The sequence below is a fragment of the Penicillium cataractarum genome (genome assembly GCF_028827025.1).
Source record: "Penicillium cataractarum strain IBT 29864 chromosome Unknown utg000001l, whole genome shotgun sequence".
NCBI classification, from domain to species: domain Eukaryota; kingdom Fungi; phylum Ascomycota; class Eurotiomycetes; order Eurotiales; family Aspergillaceae; genus Penicillium; species Penicillium cataractarum.
In genome coordinates, this window is record NW_026622737.1 from 2,325,876 (window position 1) to 2,347,114 (window position 21,239).

Below are 21,239 nucleotides of genomic sequence, written 5' to 3' on the forward strand. Positions count from 1 at the left end.
CCGACTGAGTAGAGGCCGTCACATGCGCAAAAAACCGACGAGAGCGCAGAAAAATACAACCAGCGCTTGAAGCATGGCAATTTGACGTGACCGAGGTAGGCACTGTAGTCTCATTAGCATTATCAGAGCCCTTGAATAATGTGGAGGACTCATGTGTGGGAAAACACTGACGAATCCATCAGGGGACCCTAGATCACAGCGGGGCCCGTAGACACCAGGCTAAACTAGTGTAGACTACTTTGATTGTCACTCAGCTGAGCGTTTTCGGTGGAGATCTCCCCACCATTTTGGAAGTTGCTTGGGTTGTGGTAAAGTCAGCAGCGATGCGGGGTTCCAGGCATTGGCAGTAGCATTTAAATCCAGTCGGGCTTGCTCCGACCGGCGGTTCCAGTCCTACTATTTCTATTTCACTCTCAACATAACAACCCCATTCAAGATGGCAGCTGTTGACGTTGAATCTCCTATGGCAGACCAGCTGAGTCTCCCATCACGCGAACGAGTAGAGCCTGGCTCCCACAATATCCCATTCGGCCAATTCCCCGAAACAAACACAGCCGCTCCAGAGAATCCCGACCAGATTGCAACCGAAGTTGTCGAGCAATTGAACAACGCTCTTGAGAAGAAGGAGGCCAATGCTGTGTCTCAAACATTCTTGGAGAACAGCTACTGGCGCGACCACCTCTGTCTGTCCTGGGATTTCCGAACCATCAAGGGACGCGAAGCAGTCGCCAAGTTCGCGACGGAAAGCCTGTCATCCGTCAAGGTTGAAGTCGACCGTTCATCTGCATTCAAAGCGCCGCACAACGGTCCCATCGATGCTTTTGGTGAAGTCCATGGAGTTGAATTCTTCATCAAGGTTACCACCAACTTTGGAAATGGACAGGGTGTCGTACGATTGGCACAGCAAGGGAGCGAGTGGAAGATTTTCACCATTTCTACTACTCTACTTGAACTGACAGGCCACGAAGAGGCAACGCATGCCCGCAGACCAATTGGAGTGAAACACGGAGAGCAGCAAGGACGTCAGAACTGGCAGGATAGACGCAATGCCGACAGTAATTATGTGGACAAAGATCCCGCTGTACTCATCCTCGGTATGACTGATCAAATTCAAAAGGTCGAGGCCACTATTAACGGAAATGTGAGGCTGACTATTTATATGCAGGTGCCGGCCAAGGTGGTCTTACCGCCGCGGCTCGACTGAAAATGCTCAACGTCGACACCTTGATCGTCGACCAAGAAGACAGAATTGGAGACAGCTGGCGTCGGCGGTATCATCAACTCGTTCTCCACGATCCCGTGTGGTACGACCACCTACCTTACCTGAACTTCCCATCAAACTGGCCAATTTTCACACCCAAAGACAAGCTGGCCGAGTTCTTCGAGTCCTATGCCAAGCTTCTAGAATTGAACGTCTGGACCCGGACCGAACTCAAGTCTGCCTCCTATGACGAGGGCAAGAGGCAGTGGACTGTCATCCTCGAGCGCAAGTCCGAAGACGGCACCACTGAAACGCGCACTCTGCATCCCCACCATGTCATCCAAGCTACTGGCCACTCAGGTAAAAAGAACATGCCTACTTTTAAAGGAGCTGAAAACTTCAAGGGCGACCTGATCTGCCACAGCTCCGAGTTCAAGGGTGTGAAACCTGGCTCCCAAGGCAGGAAGGCGATTGTCGTCGGCTCTTGTAACTCCGGCCACGATATCGCCCAGGACTACGTGGAAAAAGGCTACGAAGTCACTATGGTGCAGCGAAGCTCTACTTGCGTTGTGACCTCGGACTCTATTGTCAATATTGGACTGAAAGGTCTGTACGAGGAGGCTGGTCCCCCAACCGAGGACTCGGACGCATACCTGTGGAGTATCCCTCCCGAACTTTTCAAGGCCCAGCAGCTCAAAGTGTTCGAGTTGATTGCCAAGAACGATGCAAAGACCCTTGATGGGCTGGAGAAAGCTGGATTCAAGACCGACCGTGGCCCCATGGATGCAGGTCTTCTAGTCAAGTACTTCCAGCGTGGGGGTGGGTACTATATCGACGTTGGTGGTAGCCAGTTGGTCATCGACGGGAAGATCAAGGTGAAGCAGGGGCAGGAGATCAGCGAAGTGCTCCCCAATGGACTCCGATTTGCCGACGGCTCGGAGTTGGAGGCGGATGAAATTATTTTTGCGACGGGATACCAGAACATGCGCACGCAAGCGCGCCTTATCTTTGGCGATGAGATTGCCGATCGGGTTGGTGACGTATGGGGGCTTGACTCGGAGGGCGAGATGCGAACTATCTGGCGTCGCAGTGGCTACCCAGGCTTCTGGTTCATGGGTGGCAATCTGGCCCTGTGCAGATACTATTCTCGTCTGCTGGCACTACAGATTAAGGCACTGGAGGAGGGCATTGCTTCGTACTAGCTTTGATTCGATATAAACACTAGCATGTCATTCTTATCATTTATTCATATTTCTCGTCACTCAACCAAGCCAACCTTCTTGCTGGGCCACCCATATACCTAAGGTAAGAACGTGCGTATATAGCCACATTTCTAAGTTCTCGTGGGCGTCCAGATCGCCACTCGTTGCTGTCGATATAGGATTTGTCAAGTCCAAACACATCTGCAGGTGCTCCATGATAGAGGTTTTCCGGACCATGATTTCCAGCCCGCCAGGGGTCATGGTTGCTATGCGACTCTTCCGCCGTGCCTGGCGATCAATCAAAACTAGAACAAATTGGTCTGAATTGAATGAGTGCGAAGAATTCTCGTCCTTGCCAGCAAGGCCGCGCTTTTCCCATTGCATAATCATTCGGCCCGGGTCGCTCTTGTCTCTGTTTTCATCGTTGATAGTAAATCGGTAGCATAGTGTTTTCTCAGGGCCTGCAGTGCCCACGCTGGCCTGCCAGCTGCACTGAGCGTCGCGAAAGTGTATAATTGAGGTCTTGGCTTCGCCACTCGATGATTGACAGATGGCTGACACTATATCCTTATTTTGAAGATTGCTGTTCGTGCTCTCTTGCGAGTCAGATCTCGTAGAGTCCTTCCGTACCGAGGGTGCGCTGGGAATGTATGGTTCATCGAGAGTCGCGTAGATATCGCCCGCCCGTAGCTTTGGTCGTTGAGGAAACTCGCGAGTCAATTTTGATTTGCGCAATGGCGGTTGCCATATTTCTAGAACGGGGACTGGACGGTGGTTGTGCGAGAGTTGTTGGATTTGCAGTAATAACTTTGCGGAGAGCCGGAGTGATGATTTTGGTGGTGGGCGGGCGATTTGAAAATTTGCTTGGATTTTGGTTCGCGAGGGTTGTGAAACTGGTCTAGATTTTTGAGATTAGATCTATTTGTCGCGGGAAATAAAAAACCAAAACAAAAATAGTACATACCGCTCATCGCTGGCCGTGTCACTTTCGTAGTTGACTGAGAGGGTGCTCATAGTTGGTTCATGCCGCATGAAGATCATGACGACTGATCTGCCGGCTGCAGTTTCGAGAAGTTTAAATTTGATGGTGAGTTGTTTAATTGTGTGCACGAAGATGGGAACTTTTTTTTCTCACACCGACACATCGAGGCCTCGAGTCAATAAATAGTTAGTTCGATCTTGGCCTGACCCAGCCGTACTCGTATCCATTTCTACGGCCGTAGCGCACGAACCATGTGGGGGAGTCTGGAAGAAGGGCTTAGGGGTTCCGCGAATACGCCGTATTGCCCAAAAAGGCAGTGTCGTTTTTGGCTGCCTGGAAATTCAGATACGAGAATGCGAGTCAAACTTAGTTGGATAGTTAGATAGCATCCATGGAATCGCTATTGGTTCTTCTGTCAATACCTCAAACCAGGCCAGCGTGGCTAGGCAAACGGGAATAACCGCATCGAGAAAGCTGTGCGATCCCGAACGTTTCTTTCATCGTCACACGTGGGGTTTTGGGGGCGGATCCTGCAATCACGTAGGAAATCATCTATGATGATTTCAGCTAAATGAGCAGCTAAAGCTCAATGTAGACGACTAACAGACCGAATCCTGCGCCCGACGGGCCCAAGGCCGACTGGAGGCCAAGCCCCAGAGAGCTGGACGGTCGGTCTGCGCCCTGTAGGGCCGAAAGTGCGGTCATTGGTAGTCTCATGTCGATCAACCGAGGCAGCGCTGGTTACAGCCTCATCCGTCCATGGCTTACGGGCAATCGCCATCCAGTAGAAGTCCACGAGATACTGACTAGTGCTAAAGGGGAATTCGGGCTTAGGTGTGATTACAGCTGCGCTTATGATGTAAGGTGCAGGAGTGATCGGAGCTATGCTAGAAATTTCCTATCCATTCAATAATAATCCCCGTTGAGTGGATAATGCGATACCACTTAAACATCTCTGATCCCCGTCAAGGCTCCGTGGAATCTCCGTGGAGTATCCGTGTCCGCGAAAGGGTGGGGTAAATTAGCAATGAAAACTATTCAGGTCTCCAGGTCGACATGCTTGGAAATGAGCTGAGATTTTCAATAGATATTATGAAAGCAGTCGCAGTCAGAATATTGCTTAATCAATACGAAGCTTAGCTGATCCGCTGACAATGGTGCCCATGGTTCGGAAGTTGGAGCACGAATGCGCTTTGCTAATAGGACGTAGCGAGGCTTTGGCGTGGGCTCAGCTCGAAAACTTGCCACGAGAGGAGCGGAGGCTTGTAGGCGCAGACCAAAGTCGCGAATAAATATATTGATGAACAGTCAAATATCGCCTCCCCCGCAGCAGATATCAATTGGGCGATCGAATGGGGTCAGGATTGCGATAGGCAAGTGCTGAATCTTCGTGGTTGAAGTTCGAGCTGGCGTATGGGATGCCTAAATAGGCGAAGAGTGCGAGACACACCTCATCGATCGGGTAATCTAGTCGACCAGACGCGCACGTTTGATATGGATCGAACTAAGGCAGCATTCCGGACCCTTTTTGTCCATTATTGGTTAAGTCTGGGCATGTAAACTAACAGCAGTATAGAGCAGGAGAGACATCATGGGTAATAGAATCTCCTTTACCAACCTGATCTGTAAATGTGATTCATGCTCTACGATAGGTCAAATGGAAAATATCAAGTGGGAGCCGGTTAGGTAAGGCTTTTACTTTATTTTTATTTTTATTTTCTTAGTATTCAGAGATGAGATGCTGGTAGAAAACATTTGGATGGTAATAACTCTTCCGCGGTGTTGTATATGGAAATCGACAAATGCAAAAATTGCGCTCAAAAGCCCCAAGAAATCCCAGATTGCATCTTCCAAGCGACCCTAGGCTAAGATGTGCCTAGTTATCGATAGAAGGTATGATAGATCGCTGAAAACAAATTCGGCCTCTGCCAATTCATCCATCCATTCAGTCATTCCCATTGCGACGCCATTGTGCGCCGTATAGATCCAGAGAATGGCCCTTCAAAAATCCTGCCATATAAAATTCTTTCATCGTGGTAATTCGTGGTCATCGATAATTCGTAGAGAGATAGAGTGGGTAAATGCAAGCTGATTTACTCTTGCGGCGCGTGAGGTGTGTATTGGTGGGGGTTGTAGTGGCTCGAAACCTCGTCTGCAGTATCTACTCGAGTAGTTTAACGGTTAGCCGCATGAAATGCGATCGCAAACTGGAGCGACCGGAGGGAAAGCGTACATCGTGACTCAAGATCCTTTACTGCGCCTAGCGATTCTTGCTTTAAGTGGCCATAGTTGCGCATTCGCACTGTACGCATGTATTGTCCTTGCTCGTAGGAGGCACTGTATCGCGCTTCTTCTTCGAGCGGTCGGTAGTGGCGGAAGAGGGCGGCGCCGAGAGCAGTGATGGCTAGGCAGCCGACCAGCACGATCACAATGATGGCAGGTGTAGTGAGACCCATGGTGCGATGAGAAAAGATCAAACTAAACGAGTAATAGCTGTCACGATATGGGCAGAATACGAGTCTGGTGGCGTTTTTAATGTATAGTTGTAGCCGTTAGGCGTTGGTCAGTGCATGGCGGGTTTGAGGGTCTGGGGTTGATCCACGGTGGGTTGGAAGTAGTAGATTGAGGGTCGTGGGTGACAATCAAGCTATAAAAGCGACGGGAAAGCGAAATGGGTCGAACAAAGAGGAGAAGAGGGGGGACAGATGGAAAATAAAAGATTTGGCAGGGATGCGACGAAGTACATGTACCGAGGACAATGCACAGCACAGCATAAAGACATTCGGCTTACGCCAGTCTTCGGGGGTGATGCCTCATATTTCGCAATCTGATCTGTGCCTACCGCGGAACGACCGGATCACCATTGGCTGATCATGGCTCATTTCTGGGCCCTTCGAGCCGACCATGTTGATGGACACTGGGGGTTTGGGTTTATTATCATTGGCCATGTTGCCCATCGTGTATCGTCCCTCACAGATCGCATTGGCGGATCGGGGCGGATACCGCCAGTGTGACCATTTTTAGCTATTGTTGGGTTAGTGAAAACCAAGTATAGCATGGCGTACAGTGTCTACTTTGCAACAAACTTTGTGTTTGGAAAGGCAAGTAACGGAGTCCGATGATCTGCAAGTGCAGACGGAGTGATGATACACGCCGTTAGTTTTTTTTTTCCTCAGTGTGTTTCGACAGAGAACCGCTCGATCGAAATGGAGATAAGTGGGACTTTGCAGCCTGAAAATAGTAGTGCTGACGCAGATTTCAGGCGTGGTTCCAGTCTTTGCTCGCGAATTAGTACAAAGCTTGATGCGGGGCCTACGCCAATTGGCTCTCGCGTTGTCATTCGGGCTGCGTGTGAGTGGGGTTGTTTCAGGTAGGGCCAAAGTGTCAATGAATGAAGCAGAGCGTTGATTGCCAGAAGTCTCGACGGGAGGCGAAATAAGAGGAACAGGCTTTCAGAATACTGAGGAATTGAGTAAACGGTGACGTGCCTGTTTAAAAAAAAGATATCACGCTTAAAGGCAGGGTGAGGGGCCGCGAGGAGAGGCAAAACCCATCCCTTGCCTACGGATGATCAACAGATCAACATGAAGCCGACGGCTGAAAGAAGCAAATTTTTGGACAGTGCTACACTTTTAATATGAGGGACATCCTCAGCCACTGTGCAAAAAGGCACTTTCAATGACTCTGTCATTTTTGGGGCCGTAATGGCCTCTTTGGCAACAAGTCCACAACCTAGATATGACCACTGTGAGGCAAAATCGACTGTACTCTAGGGATCCACTTTACTCTGAGTTTCTTTGGATGAAGGATCGATGGCTGTAGCGAGACTAGGCACCCGCCATATATTATTGACGAGATATTCTACCCAGAAATCAAAATGCATCCTCAGCGGGCGTTAGCTTCAAGGGTCTCACGGAGAGTTGGTAAAGGCTTAGACTACTGGATTTGTTGATTCAGATACCTAGGCTTTTGCTTAAGATGGCTATACCGAGCCACATATGACACGACAAGGAAAACTTGGGCCAAAATACGAGGATAAGATAGCTGAACGCATATATGATCAATTTAAGCTATGTAGCTATTGGGTCATAAAGGTTCTTGGTCTCAAAGAGCAAATCACAGCTTCACATTACACCAACCACTCAGCAGGCTCAGAAAGAAGATCTCAGCTCAGCAATTAGCTCTCTCACAACTGTTCGATGTTCTTGACTCATGGACTCAATCGCATCATTCACCCATTTGTCTGCCTTCTCCTTGAGCAATTCCCAGACGTCTCTGGATTCCGAGGCCCGGTTCTCTAGATAACGACCCACAAGGCTAGTAGCAAGAATCTCTTTCCAGTCAGAGTGGTCCAGAATATCAGTTTCGTTGCCTGTAAGCGCTTTGTATCGACCAAGCAATTGCGCACGAAGAGCTTTTTGATCAAGGCTAAGTATCTGATGAAGCTCGTCGCACCAGTCCCAGTAACCCTCAAATGCCTGCAGCTGGACGATTCGCTGCAATTTCGATTCCACACCACGAGCTTTGGAGCTTTCATCGTCGCTCTCAGGAATTGACATTCGACAACGCTTTCCTGCAGTTGTAGACCGCATGATGGGGAAGGCTCTCTTCTTGCACAAATCCTTGAATTGAGGGGCTGGTGGAGGAGTATCATCATCAAAAAGTGCGAAGCCCATATCTTCGTCCTCGTCCTGGTCCTCGTCTTCCGAATATGCCTCGAAAAGTCCAGAAGAAGCAGATGGAGCGGATGCCGATGCAGGAGCACAGCTAATGATCGCACCATTAGAGTCACTGACATCACGTAGAAACTTCATGGCACTGTGGTCTGTTATATCTAAGTTAATTTCACTCTCAATCTCACTGCCAGTCATACCAGACGCTTCAACTTCTAGAATTTCCGCATTTTCTGCCGCAGGTTCGGAATCGGGTTTAGTTTCTCTAACAGCCACAAACGAGCAGTGCTTGCCGGCGATCTGGAATCGAACACCCAGTCGTTCGCACTCGTTTTGTACGAGCTCATCCATTCGACTTTCAAATTTCTCCTTGATTGATTCGCCACGATCGGTCTTTGCATCCTGGATCCAGCCTCGAGATTCCTCAAGCTCGGTCATGGCCCTTTTGGCTGCTAGCTGGTGAATGGTTTCTCCACTACCAACATCTTGAACAGGTATCTCCAGCTCGAGTGGGCCATGGCGGCTGTTAGCGCGAAGCGTGACTTTGCCAGGAAGAGAACAGGTCTCGTTTGAAAAGAGAACAAACACCGTTGATCGAATGGAGGGATAAAGATAAGGGAGCTCAGTAGGTGCATGAATGAATGTTGGAACAGAGAGTTTTGGCAAAGCCTGCCCCGACACTTCCAGAATTCCCGAATCATCGTGACTTTCTTCAAAGAAGGAGATTGGCTTCGTGGTTACTTCCAGGGATGGTTGTTTACTTGTCTCTGGTTCAATCTCCACAAAATCATCCACCAGAACAGATAGTCCCAGGTCCAATCGGCAGTCTTCCAGGCGTGGCATCAAAGCCCCTTTGAGCATGCGGATGACCTTTTTATCTAGCTCCTCATACTTCAGGACTGACTGGGAGAAGCCTCGCCCTGCTCGAGCAATTCCGTTGATGAGAGAGTGGGAAGCAGCGTTTCCGATACCCAGACTGAAGAAACGCGCACAGCTTTTCTGTACAGCCTCATCCACGAACTTGAAGATGTCCGACTGGTTCCAGACCTGCCCATCAGTAAGGAGCAGGACCTCGGGGATCTTATCCTTGTAGTGGTTTTTCATTGCAGCTTTGAGTGCAGCCAGAATCTCTGTCCCTCCCATGTCCGCATCGATGGTCTTCGTGAATTCAAGTGCATCAACGAGACTTGCTTTGTCACTGACCCTGCTGCGAGGCCATAGCGTGCTGCAGTGACTGCCAAATGAGACAATGTTGAATGGCACGCCGAGTGGTAGCGACTTTAGGAATACCTCCAGGGCAGACTTGAGAGTCACGATCTTGTCTTGCATGCTGCCACTTCGGTCGATCACGAAGATAATCTCCGAGGGATCTGGCGGTAGGCTGAATTTCGGGACCAGAGAGACCATCAATGATTGCTGGTTGGGCAGAGTGGGGTGCGTTTCCAGGAAGGCGACAGGGTTATCTTGGTTATCAGAGTTCACCGTGAGAACAAAATCCTCTCTCATGACCGCATTCTTCTGCAGCCTGACCGAGGCGTAGCAAGGCTCAAAAGTAGATTCTGACATGTAGGACGCCCGTCCTAGGTTCAACTCAATGGGGTGACTTGGCGACCGGACATTACGAATCGTGCAGCCCTTTTCCATTATGACATCAACCTTGATGGTTGTCTTGACAACTGTTCCCTCGGGGCCAGTTGATACCTCGTGTCGCTCCCCATATCGTGGAGCAATGGCCATGGGTATTGTATACCGCGGTCCATTTGTTTGGGCGTCTTGCTTCAGTTCTTCCACCATTGTGATTTCAATAACAACTTTCCCGCCGGCTGGGACATTGCCCACCCTGGTCTTGAAAATATCGCCCGCGTTGTATGATTGGTCAAAGATTGCAGCTGTCTGTCCTTTGGCCTTGGCTTTCTGGTAGATCTCATCGGCCTTTTTCTTTGGTTCCACTTTGCCCCGAATAACGTCGTCTCCTACACGGCAGGTAAAATTGACAACACTGGCTCCGTCGTAGAGGGGAAAAGTATAGAGGACTTCTGGAATAGGCTCTGTTGATGATGGATTCACGAAAGTCTGAGTGAGGAGGGCTCTGGACGTGGTCGACAGAAGGGTTGCGTGCACGTCCAACCCTACCTGTGGGAGGTACTCGTTGACTGTACGACGGTTTCCTGGGATCCGGTAGAAACAGCCGTGAATTGACATTTGATCGATTAACCTGGTTGACAAGGGGAAACTGTGTTGGTGATCTTGGTCTCGTGGTGGTAGATCTCAGTAAAGGATTGGGGGATGTTGGTGAGTTTAATAGTTTAATATTCCATGCAATGCGATTGTTTGCTTAGCTGGTCTTGAATTCGTAAAGTGTACAATGAGCTGGTTTTATAGGTTGACTCACAAAGTAACAGCATGATTGAGGCTCTGCAAGACTCAGCCTCGATAAGGCTACTTTACCAATTTGATTGGCCGACGGGTAAGCAGTAGCGTCGAATGGTCCTTCCCCAAACAGGTCTCCGATTTGTTGAGTGGGGACTCTTTGACCCCTAGTCCCCCGGTCCGCAGCGAGACCCCTAGTGCTACTACCCCTCATCGAGTTTGCCTTGCATCTAGCCCTGAGTCAAATTCGAAACGGATACGACAGGACTCGAAGCATGAAAATATTTTGGTGGCTAGTAATCATATCTAGTCGAGTTACACTTTTTCGAAGCGTCTTCCTATACGGTATTCGTCGACCGCCCGGACTTATCTAAGGTTGTCAACATTCCCATGAATCATGACAGGGTGATTCTATTGTGGAGGACCCCACGAAATCTGCCATTCATAACGTGTTGATGAGATATGCAGCGCCACTACTTTTTTTCCATAATAGCTAGTTCGTTAAGACTTGGCCTTCGGGTTTCGGATCATGCAATATAGCTTGCGGGTTTCCAGGTCAGTCATTGATCGGGATTTAAAGCTGGGTTTAGCTTACCTTGCAGACGTCTCCGCCTTCGACACATTGAATCTCTTTGATCAGCTCGAACCCCATCTTTTCATAGATGGTAATATTCGGGTGGCCTTTACTACTTTCCAAGTAGCACGGCATACCTTCTCGATCTGCCTTCTCCATAACACTTTCCATCAATCGTTTCCCCACGCCCATTCCACGAGCCTGAGAACTGACACCCACCATGTTACAGAAGTAGTAACCACGAGGATCTGTCCAGAGAGTATTATGTGCCTCCATTTGGACCTGCTTCCAGATCCAGTATCGAGGCACATTTAGGCCGCCTCGGCCTAGGAAGCGAATATTATTCAGGAGCTGTCGAAAAGAAAGGAGCCACTCCTGCGCCCAGATGGACCAAGTTTGAGATGCGCGTGCTGCCTGAGGTGAGTACCACCAGCCAACACCGACAACGCTGCCTGGTGCTAGGTTGAAGTCACGGTCAACCTTTTGGTCGCTTATAGAGCAGGTTACTTTGGCAACCGAGATAGGGCAGTCGCAGCTAAGGCCATACTGAAAGTGTGCCGCTAAAGACGCTGCGTTTCGCTGAGTGTTGAACTAGAGAGTTTGAAAGTGTTAATTCATTTCTATTGCACAATTTGATCAAAAAATGTTGCTTTCTCTTTCTCAACACCACAGAAAAGAGAGACCCGGGGTTTACCCTTAAAAAATGATATTTCATACCTTAGAAGGATCATTGAATGCCCAACGGAAGTAAGGGTCATCGGAAAAAGCTTTCTGAACGCACTCTACGGCCGATGGTATATCGGCCTTGGTCAAAGGGACAATTTCGATTGCCATATTTTCTGGTCTTGCCACTATTGCCTCACAAAATCGCGATGACTGTTGGCTTAGATCACCGGTTTAGATTTTTGAGTATTGTTTCTACTGGCTCTGCGGAGGGGCTGGGACAGCGATATGGTATAGGAATGTGAGTGGAGCCGTAATGGATAGAGAGACAAAACCGCCATCTAATTTGGATTGTCGTGGTGCAGTCCACTGGTTGATGGTAGGCAGGTGAGGAAAATGGGAGAGTCAAATCTAGGTATATTGCGACGGGCCAGTAGCAGGTAGGTGGTATAGTAGTGAATCGAAACTGAAGTTATTCCAAGAACTACAAGGGGGTTAGGGAAGGGGCTCATATAGCTGGTCCCCATCTTGCTCTGTTCCGCTGTTTACCACTCCTCTTATCTGCTGTCCCCTCAGCTGGCGTCTCACTAACCAATTCAGGAAGCTCCACCCGGCACAGATACGGATGACCACAGGTAGATGTGTCGCACAACATCTCTCGATGCCTATAAGGATACCGCTCTGATCCCGATAGTAAGCGTAGACCAACCAAAACCAAGGTAGTCTGCACGCCAAGGGCTCAGTAGGTTTAAAAGAAACTTATCAAAGTAATGTCTGTTGACCAACCTCTCCCTCCTCTCGCTCAAACGCGGGGGTCGGCGTTTTCACGGCTTGTGTTGGCGAAGGTGGAGAGGCTATTCGCAATCGGGCAGGTTGTTGCGGAGACACTTAATCATTGGCTGTGCGGCCCCAGTAAGTGGGGCTCCTTACTGGTCTTATCGGCAGACAACTGGGGATCGTGAGCGATGCAGCCTCAGTTCATAGTTCAAACGCTTCTACGCCTATAGAATGGGTATTATTACAATAGTACAGTAGCTCATAGATCTAGTCCACATGGCGGATAGAGTTTAATTTTATTTTTAGAAGCCATGTTGGATCTTAGTGACTTCGAGGTGGAAGTAGATCCGATAAACAGCTGGGCGGAAACTACCGCTAGTCTGCAGACAGCGGCCTGCAGTTTGGCCGCTTAAGCCCATTTACCTAACAGCCCCATCAGAACGAGCCCAGTCACCAAAGCCAATCCACCTGTTAGCACTCTCGTCAGAGGTGCATTGAACATTTCACCTCCTTCGATCACCCAGTCTCGAGCCCACATATCTACAACGCCTACCCACACAAGAATACCAGCAGAAAGGGCATCTAATGTTCCGAGCGCAATTAGGGTGCTCTTCTCGTTCCCGTTGAAAGAGTGCAGTACGCCCAGGCCGATGGCCATCCCGATAGGAGTGATAATGGCAAACACTCCGGCCATAATGGCTTTCGAAGGAAAGATTGCCCCCGGGAGCATCGCAATGCGAGCCCCAAGCGCTAGACCCTCGAAGAATTGATGAAAAACAATAACCACCAGAAGAGTTTTATAGAAAGAGTCTCCAGCAACGACTAGCGTGAGACCAATTAGGATACTGTGAAACAGTATCCCAGCTTCCATCACAAGTACCGAAAATTTTGTGATCGGTTTGGTCAGATCGAGAGGTGGCCCATGGGTATGCCCAACATGTGCTAGTGTCACCTGCTGGTGAGGTGGGACATCCTCTTTGCGAGAAGATTCTTGGGAGCTTGAAGGCTCCGAAGGTGATGTGCCTGCTTTTGCGGCCCTTGCAGTGGTAACTCGGTGGCCGATATATTCAAACAAGAATGCCAGAAATATACCAGCCATGACCACCGCAGAAGTAGTTGCTTCGTAATCCAGTTCGCCCAGACATTCATTAGTGAACATAAGAGAGGCATGTGTGTATAGCTATAAATTTCTCAGTCTTGAACATATCAGTGGTTCGATGAGTTCGACTTACATGAACAAATGCTGTCGCGATAATGATGCCCGTGCCGAATTGTTTTAGGATCGTTGATACCACGGAATTCATGGATGCAAATGGAAGCTTAGACAAAATAATAGGGGCGAAGACACCGATCGCACTGGTGATGAGAACAACGAATAGTGTTCCAATCCTTAGGGGTACATTGTAGTCTCTTGTTTGAATGCCACAGGACTGATGGCTACTCTCCTCGGACTCCCCTGCGCTGACACAATGCCTGCATCACAAAAACCATCAAGTCAGCGATTGTGGGGAACAGACTTAATACTTAAACTTACTCTACACCAGCATGGAAATGGCAGTTAGTTTTCTCTGTCGACTCGGATTCTTCAGACTCTTCATGGTTATGGTCGTGTTCGTCTGATTCTTCATCATCAGTCTCTTGCTCTTGTACCAAGACATCATTTCCGTCTTGATCCATGCAATATCTTTGAGAAAATAAAATATTAGAAAATTGACCGTAAATTTATACTGCGGAACTTACGACTCGTTTCCATGAGAATGACAGCCAGTGTACTGCGCCGGTGTTCCACTCGTGGGTGTTGTAGTTGCCGACACCAGAACCTCGTGTCCATCATTATCAAAGCAGAATATTTCTGACCCGTGAGTATGACATCCAGTGATGGAGCTCGCGGCGGCATCCGTAGTAGAGGTGGCCGCAAATGCCTTGACTGCACTCAAAGATATGACAAAGGCCTTGAGAACGTACATTTTGATATAAAATGTACCCGAGATGGAAAAAGCAATATCGATTGAGAATGCCTCCTTGAAAATATTCCGGGGGACTGGCTCTCTATGAAAGGTCTCGCTTTAAAACCTCAATGGGTACCTTGACAGTTTCCTTGGCCAAATTCCCGGTCGCCAAGAAGAGGAATATCGTCCCGAGTACCGCCAAGCATAGGCATCTGCTAACGAGTGAGACTTTTCTTGGAGAGACTGGTTTTCATCACGCTTGTTCTATCAAGGTCCCCTGTTCCAAGCTCCTTGGCAGGACTCCGCTGGCCTTGGTTCTTGGCATTGGAGGACCCTTTTTACCACCCCACCAGAATGGAAGGCCAGGGCATAGAAAAAAGCTCTCAAGGTACTCGCTTTGCACATATTCAATTCGCAGTCCGCAGCTCTCAGGGTCATTCCACAAGGTTGAGCCAAGTAATCATTGCGGCATTTTTGGGAATATTGTGAACCCAGAAAGCTCAGTACAGCATGAGAAGCTATACTTCGGCAATGAACTTATCCAATTAGTAGAACTAAATAGAGGCGGTAGCAAAATTATAAAAGGAATATCTCTTCCTCATTTTCCAGTCAGGGATACACAGAAGTTTGCACAGAAAAAAGCATTTATCATGGCAATCTTTATCAAAATCTTAATGATCTCGGTGGCTACTACCGCGGCTTTGCCCGCTCTAGGCTCTGGAAACCTGTCAAGGCCATTTGAGATGACCGACATTACCCCCTGGAACGCAGGTGGAACGACACAGTTTCCGATTCATGCTAGTTGCAATGCAACGCAGCGTCGCCAAATCGAGCTAGGACTGGCTGAAGCTGTCGACCTTGCAGCTCATGCTAGAGATCACATTTCGCGCTGGAGAAATGAAAGTGAGATTTACAGAAAGTACTTCGGCAATAGCCCCTCGATGGAAGCTATTGGAGCTTTCGAAGTGGTCGTTAGTGGTGACAAAAATGATGTTCTATTCCGCTGCGATAACCCCGACGGGAACTGTGATCTTGAAGGTAAATCCTTGACGTACGTGATGATGCTTGGCTCGGTGTGCTGAATTTATGAATCTTGTCTTTAAGGTTATGCTGGGCATTGGCGAGGCGAAAATGGTACGAAAGAAACTGTCATTTGCGATCTGAGCTACGAAACTCGCCGTTCTCTTTCAACAATGTGCGGAATGGGCTACACAGTCTCGGGGTCGGAAACCAATACTTTTTGGGCCTCTGATCTGTTGCACCGATTGTATCATCTCCCTTCCATCGGTCAGAGCTGGGTCGACCATTATGCGGATGGATTCGAGGAAGTAATTGACCTCGCAATCGAGAATGCAACTCTGTCGACACATGATTCAGAAACTCTCCAATACTTCGCCTTGGAAGTTTATGCACATGATATTTCAATCCCAGGTATTGGCTGCCCGGGAGAACAGCATGAGCATAAACACGAAGATGATGAAACGGATGTCGCAAATTCAGGTGGAAGTCAGCCCACAGCTACATCAACGACGGGCGAAGCTTCCTCTACTACAGCCGATGTGCCCGCTGTGAGTGAGCCAACCAATATTTTCCATTAAGATAGAAGACTAATTTCCACAGAACTGCCATACCCACGAAGGAGGCGAGCTTCACTGTACCTGAGAACATATATGTTTCAAGGCTAAGACTTAGCGGGCATAGTAGGAGCAGAAAGGTGAGATGACGGGAACTCGGGCTTGGTGGTGAATTGTGAGAGTGGTCCATGTCACAGATACGCTGTAGTCTACAGCTTATGATTCTTTTGTTCCTATTTCAAACTAAGAGCAAGGCTATCAGTTTCAATACAAGGTCAAAATTCTTAGTCTATGTATAATTTGACTTCTCAGCTCTCGCCTTCAAAACTGGCGCCTTGTCAGACGTAACACCTAGCCAACGTCAGATAGAAGGTATTGTGACATTCGACCCATTCAGGGCCACATGAGATCCATGGCTTTTGACGTGAAATGATAAACCGTTTCGGCCCCTTCAATCCGCTGGCCCTGAAATCGACCTTGCAATGTCATTGGATCAAGCGATTGGCATACCTCAAATACAGAGCATAGCATTGATTCTCCTTTCTCGTATGATGGTATTCAACCAGGGCTGTTAGACATGGCAAGTCCAACCTAAGATCCGTCAGCCAGCCTCGTCACTAATTAAACACAGATACACAGTGTGGATGAGATGCTCGGTGTATCTGTGAACTACCCTCGGCTATCTGATTTTCCCTTGAAATAGTGAATAAATCAGAATCAAGCACGGCACCATTGACTGTTCTATCAAAATATTGATTGATAATTCATTTATTGTGGAGAATCATTCTATAACATTGTCTTACCGAGACCAAAACGCCAGAAACATGCCACCTCTATCTCTATTTCATCCTGATGTAACTTTGACCGGTCTATGCAGATGCACAGTGACCGCCATCAACGCGGAGATCGGCACCAGTCATCCAGGCACTGCTATCAGCGAGCATATACACGGTCGGCCCCTTGAAGTCCTCGGGCGCACCCAGGCGACCGAGGAGGGCGCCGCGCATCCATGTCTCCTCAACTTCGGGCTTTTCCTTCAATAAGGCGTCGGTCATGGCAGTACGAATATACTGAAAGTATGAGTTAGCGAGATCTATCAGTATGCAGGTAAATTTTTAACGAATTCTCACCCCGGCAGAAAGTGTGTTGACACGAATATTGTGCTGTCCCCATTCCTGAGCGACCGATCGGCACATCTGGTGCACGGCGGCCTTGGAAGAATTGTAGGCTGTACAAGTCAACCCCTAAACAGTAGAAAATTGTTAGTTCATCGTCGGTCCCTCGTAGTATATTGCACTCACCCGGTTAGCAATCTGGCCTGACATGGATGCGATCATAACAATGCTTCCCGGCGTCTTCTGCTCCACGAAGATGCGAGCGCAGTGCTTAGCGGGAATAAATGTCCCAAGGACACTGTGGAATACACATCAGCAACTTATTCGTAGATCCACACGATGCAGTAATTGCTCACTTCACGTCCAGCATCTTTCGGTAACCCTCAATAGGATATTCCAAGGCCGGTACCATTTGCTGAATTCCAGCACAGGTAATGAGCCCGCGCAAGGGCTTATTCCGGCTCAGAGCATCGGCTGCAATATTTTCTAGAAGACCCTTGGTTATCTCCTCATCGGTAATGTCGCACTTGGTATAGGTGGCTTTGAGGCCACGGGACGTGGCAAGTTTCTGAACAGCAATCCACTCCTCGGGACTAGGCTCGGGGAGAAGGTCCAGACAGGCGACTTCGCCGCCAGCTTCAAGGACGGCGGTAGTCAAGGTCATTCCAAGACCTCGACCACCTCCGGTAATTACCACAGTACGACCAGCTAGAGAGAAAAGGTCGCTGGTGGGTGCGAACGCAGCCGGGGTCTCATTTGACTCCGGGACGACCGCAGGAGTAGTATGATCGAGGCTAATAGAAGGGGCCATCTTGGTGAATAAAGAATCGGGCGTAGACGTTGGGGTATTCAAGGATGAAAAGATTCAGCAAGACCCCAGCGCATTAGATGAGGAGTTGCACTTTATAGGGGAAATATCCTGCAGCGTGTCCACAGCAGTTGGTTCCACCATGACCACAGAGGGCCGAATTAAGAGATTGGGAGCTCGAAGAACCACAGTGGAACTTGGACTGAAGCAATCATCTTTGCCCAAGTTTCAATTTTTCTTCTACGTACATTGACTAACAGAATACGCCGATTCTCGCAGGGCCAGATGAACAAACATGGGGTGCAAAGGCCTACGCTTTAAAGTAAGTAGATTAGTGAGAACTAGGACGTTGCGGGGCACAAGATGAAGACCAGCGAGAATGAGGCCCTGCGGGTCGCTAGCGGAGATGAGAAGGGTCTGACACGATTATCGCACGATTGCACAATAGCTAAGCCCGATGAAAAGTCCACGGCAACTCGGTGCAGAGCCGGCAGAGAGACTGAGAATAATTGTAGCACATATCGCAGAACAATAGATACAGATCAAGTCAGGGTGCTTAATGCTTCCCGATATGGTAATTCCCTACTTTAGTAAGGAGTTGCGCATTCAGCCTTTTAAGGATTTAGCCGAGACCACCGAAACTACGCCGTGCCGTGGCATGTTCCGGTAGACAACCCGGTTCGGCCCACTACTGCCCTTTTGTTCGATCCAGGTACGTAGACGAGCCATTTTACTTGCTATGGATTCCTTTATGCACCCCGCAAATCACGGAGTTTGCCCACTTTTGAAACATGGCAAGAAACTCTGGGGCATTCGGGGTCCCCAGCCTAGAAATTACGCCATGGATTCCGAGGACCTTGAATAGCGCCACCCGATTAACGGCGATTTTGACGATGAGGTCGTGACAGAAGGTTCTATAAAAGGGGCAGATGCCCCACTGTAATGATATGGCATGTACAGCTACATTTTTCTTTAATTTCCCTATCAGTCGAATACCGGCTCTTGCCTGAAAGTTCGACCGGAGGATATTCGGATTCACAAACCAAGTCATGACATTCCTTGTGGGAAAGCATCTGGCTTGGGCCATCACAACCACTGCTGGCAGTGGTTTCTTGCTGTGAGCAATTCCTTTCCACAGAAACATATACAGTGTACTCATGCTTCTCGTACGCAGATTTGGCTATGATCAAGGTGTTATGTCCGGTCTATTGACGGGAGATGCATTCACCGCAAGATTTCCGGAGATTAATACGACCAAGACCGGGCATGGAAGCTCATCGCTCCAGGGAACAGTGTAAGACAAAAATTCCACCAGTGTTCCCCCAGATATGATACTAACTTGGCCTTTTTCGGTAGGGTTGCTATCTACGAAATTGTAAGTTGCAGAGACACGAGAGTCGTGCACCAGAGACTAATAAATCTAGGGATGTTTCCTCGGTGCTATCATGTCCTTGTTTATTGGTGAAAGGCTTGGTCGTCGCAAGTGCATCATGGCTGGATGTGTGATTCTGAGTATCGGAGCCGCTCTTCAGTGCAGTGCCTACAGCATTCCTCATCTTATTGTTGGTCGTATCATTGCTGGAATCGGAAACGGTCTCAACACGAGTACTATCCGTTAGTCTTCATATAAAGGCCACATCATGAGCATTCGCTAACCGTTATATTAGCTGTCTGGCACTCGGAGCTGAGCAAGGCCGCGAGTCGTGGAAAGGGGGTACGTTCATCTTTGTAGACACATGGAACTTCCACACTGACGGTGACTACAGTTGGCTATCGAGCTAGCCATCAACATTTTCGGTGTTATGCTTTCATATTGGGTTGGTCAGTATACCTAGCCTGCTTCCTTCCTGCATATTTTACTAACCACAAATTCGACTTAGACTACGGATTCTCATACAACAAGAGTGAAGCCCAGTTCCGCTTCCCTATTGCCCTGCAGATCGTCTTTGCCATCCTTACCTTCATCGGTGTTGTATTCCTGCCCGAATCTCCACGATGGGTACGTCACAAACCACCTTCATTCCGATGTGAGCTAACTTAGGACGTAGCTCATCAAACATGGAAACGAAGACAAGGCTCGCCACATCATCTGGAGTTTGCAGGACAATGCCAAAGAGATCGAGGAGAATGATGCTGTTGTCAGTGTTGAAGTCCAGGAAATTTCCCAGGCCATTAGAGACGAGCAAGCTGCCTCGAGCGAGGGATCGTTCAAGCTCATCTTCCAGAATGGGCAACAGCGCTTCTTCTACAGAACACTTTTGGGCATGGGCGGCCAAATGATGCAACAAGTCTCCGGAATCAACCTGATCACATATGTAAGTCTTTACGACATGGCTCAAAAAAATTTGACCTGACCGGGATTAGTATGCAACTGTGATTTTCGAAGAGTCCGTGGGAATGGATCACAACACGGCGCTCCTGCTCGCTGGATTTAATGGGGTGGCATATTTCTTCTCCTCTTTGATTCCCATCTGGGTCATTGACAGGTGAGTTGTGCAGCGTCTAGGATTTCTAAGGTAGCGACTAATGGGGTACAGACTCGGTCGCCGTAAGCTAATGATGTTTGCCGTGACTGGTCAAGGCGCCTGCATGGCGATCCTGGCGGGAACAGTCTGGAATGGCGGGCATGCGGCCGGCTTAGTGGCAACGGTCATGCTATTCTTGTTCAACTTCTTCTTCGCAGTTGGCCTTCTTGCTATTCCCTGGCTGTGTATGTATTCCCGCGGCATTCCCAGAGATCAACATCTTGGCTAACCTAATCTGCTTTTACAGTGCCCGCAGAGTACTCTCCACTCGCGATTCGAACCCGATCAGCTGCTCTCGCGACTGCAACTAATTGTAGGGAGCTCTGACTCAGAAACTCCTTGATCTTTCAAAAAAAATGCTAACAAATATCTTCTAGGGATTTTCACTTTCCTCGTTGTCGAAATCACCCCCGTCAGCATTTCTAACATCGGCTATCGAACATACATTTACTTTGCCGGTATGTTCCCCTTCATGCATATCTAGACGCATCCCATTTTAACTTTGTTTGGCAGTCTTCAATTTCTGCTTCCTTCCTCTAATTTACTTCTTCTACCCGGAGGCACGGAACCTTACTCTGGAGCAGATTGACCATCTCTTCACTGGAGAAAAGGTCAAACTGTACTGGCATCCGTCCATGGGCATGGCCGGAGATGTCAATGCACGGATTGCTCACGGCAAGGACCTCGAGAGCGTGAATGCTCAGCATGTTGAGTAGGATTATCTATTTTCGGGTGGTTTAATTGTCAAACAAAGATTCTTTTGCTAGATTTGATGAATAGCCGTAGATATGTTAAAGTGATAGGATTTGGCTTTTACAGACTGTTT

General features: G+C 48.6%; 9 protein-coding genes across 9 annotated transcripts; 3 read left to right on the forward strand and 6 right to left on the reverse strand.

The window, feature by feature from the left end:
• Window positions 1-436: 436 nt before the first annotated feature.
• N7496_000803 (flavin-containing monooxygenase) lies at window positions 437-2,403 on the forward strand (the record flags this gene model as incomplete). Its single annotated transcript, XM_056693734.1, has 2 exons — window positions 437-1,094; window positions 1,166-2,403. 2 exons carry the CDS (start codon window positions 437-439, stop codon window positions 2,401-2,403), a joined length of 1,896 nt encoding a protein of 631 aa, XP_056560463.1.
• A 60-nt stretch (window positions 2,404-2,463) lies between these two features.
• Window positions 2,464-3,417, reverse strand: N7496_000804 (uncharacterized protein; the record flags this gene model as incomplete). Its single annotated transcript, XM_056693735.1, has 2 exons — window positions 2,464-3,301; window positions 3,368-3,417. 2 exons carry the CDS (start codon window positions 3,415-3,417, stop codon window positions 2,464-2,466), a joined length of 888 nt encoding a protein of 295 aa, XP_056560464.1.
• Window positions 3,418-5,478: 2,061 nt separating this feature from the next.
• On the reverse strand, window positions 5,479-5,841 carry N7496_000805 (uncharacterized protein; the record flags this gene model as incomplete). Its single annotated transcript, XM_056693736.1, has 2 exons — window positions 5,479-5,546; window positions 5,619-5,841. 2 exons carry the CDS (start codon window positions 5,839-5,841, stop codon window positions 5,479-5,481), a joined length of 291 nt encoding a protein of 96 aa, XP_056560465.1.
• A 1,695-nt stretch (window positions 5,842-7,536) lies between these two features.
• N7496_000806 (VIT and vWA domain-containing protein) lies at window positions 7,537-10,260 on the reverse strand (the record flags this gene model as incomplete). Its single annotated transcript, XM_056693737.1, has 1 exon — window positions 7,537-10,260. One exon carries the CDS (start codon window positions 10,258-10,260, stop codon window positions 7,537-7,539), a length of 2,724 nt encoding a protein of 907 aa, XP_056560466.1.
• A 669-nt stretch (window positions 10,261-10,929) lies between these two features.
• Window positions 10,930-11,836, reverse strand: N7496_000807 (GNAT family N-acetyltransferase; the record flags this gene model as incomplete). Its single annotated transcript, XM_056693738.1, has 3 exons — window positions 10,930-10,968; window positions 11,024-11,593; window positions 11,720-11,836. The coding sequence occupies 3 exons, from the start codon at window positions 11,834-11,836 to the stop codon at window positions 10,930-10,932; spliced, it is 726 nt and encodes a 241-aa protein (XP_056560467.1).
• Window positions 11,837-12,851: 1,015 nt separating this feature from the next.
• Window positions 12,852-14,409, reverse strand: zrfC (putative ZIP Zinc transporter; the record flags this gene model as incomplete). Its single annotated transcript, XM_056693739.1, has 4 exons — window positions 12,852-13,622; window positions 13,675-13,915; window positions 13,977-14,126; window positions 14,183-14,409. 4 exons carry the CDS (start codon window positions 14,407-14,409, stop codon window positions 12,852-12,854), a joined length of 1,389 nt encoding a protein of 462 aa, XP_056560468.1.
• Window positions 14,410-15,041: 632 nt separating this feature from the next.
• On the forward strand, window positions 15,042-16,053 carry aspf2 (major allergen Asp F2; the record flags this gene model as incomplete). The annotated part of the gene is made up of 3 exons (XM_056693740.1): window positions 15,042-15,429; window positions 15,496-15,959; window positions 16,012-16,053. 3 exons carry the CDS (start codon window positions 15,042-15,044, stop codon window positions 16,051-16,053), a joined length of 894 nt encoding a protein of 297 aa, XP_056560469.1.
• A 781-nt stretch (window positions 16,054-16,834) lies between these two features.
• On the reverse strand, window positions 16,835-17,891 carry N7496_000810 (oxidoreductase, short chain dehydrogenase/reductase family; the record flags this gene model as incomplete). The annotated part of the gene is made up of 4 exons (XM_056693741.1): window positions 16,835-17,035; window positions 17,096-17,209; window positions 17,267-17,378; window positions 17,437-17,891. 4 exons carry the CDS (start codon window positions 17,889-17,891, stop codon window positions 16,835-16,837), a joined length of 882 nt encoding a protein of 293 aa, XP_056560470.1.
• A 1,046-nt stretch (window positions 17,892-18,937) lies between these two features.
• N7496_000811 (uncharacterized protein) lies at window positions 18,938-21,129 on the forward strand (the record flags this gene model as incomplete). The annotated part of the gene is made up of 13 exons (XM_056693742.1): window positions 18,938-19,005; window positions 19,063-19,182; window positions 19,215-19,263; window positions 19,313-19,502; window positions 19,556-19,602; window positions 19,655-19,709; window positions 19,769-19,887; window positions 19,937-20,203; window positions 20,253-20,374; window positions 20,426-20,598; window positions 20,661-20,726; window positions 20,791-20,871; window positions 20,927-21,129. The coding sequence occupies 13 exons, from the start codon at window positions 18,938-18,940 to the stop codon at window positions 21,127-21,129; spliced, it is 1,560 nt and encodes a 519-aa protein (XP_056560471.1).
• Between the last annotated feature and the right edge of the window lie 110 nt (window positions 21,130-21,239).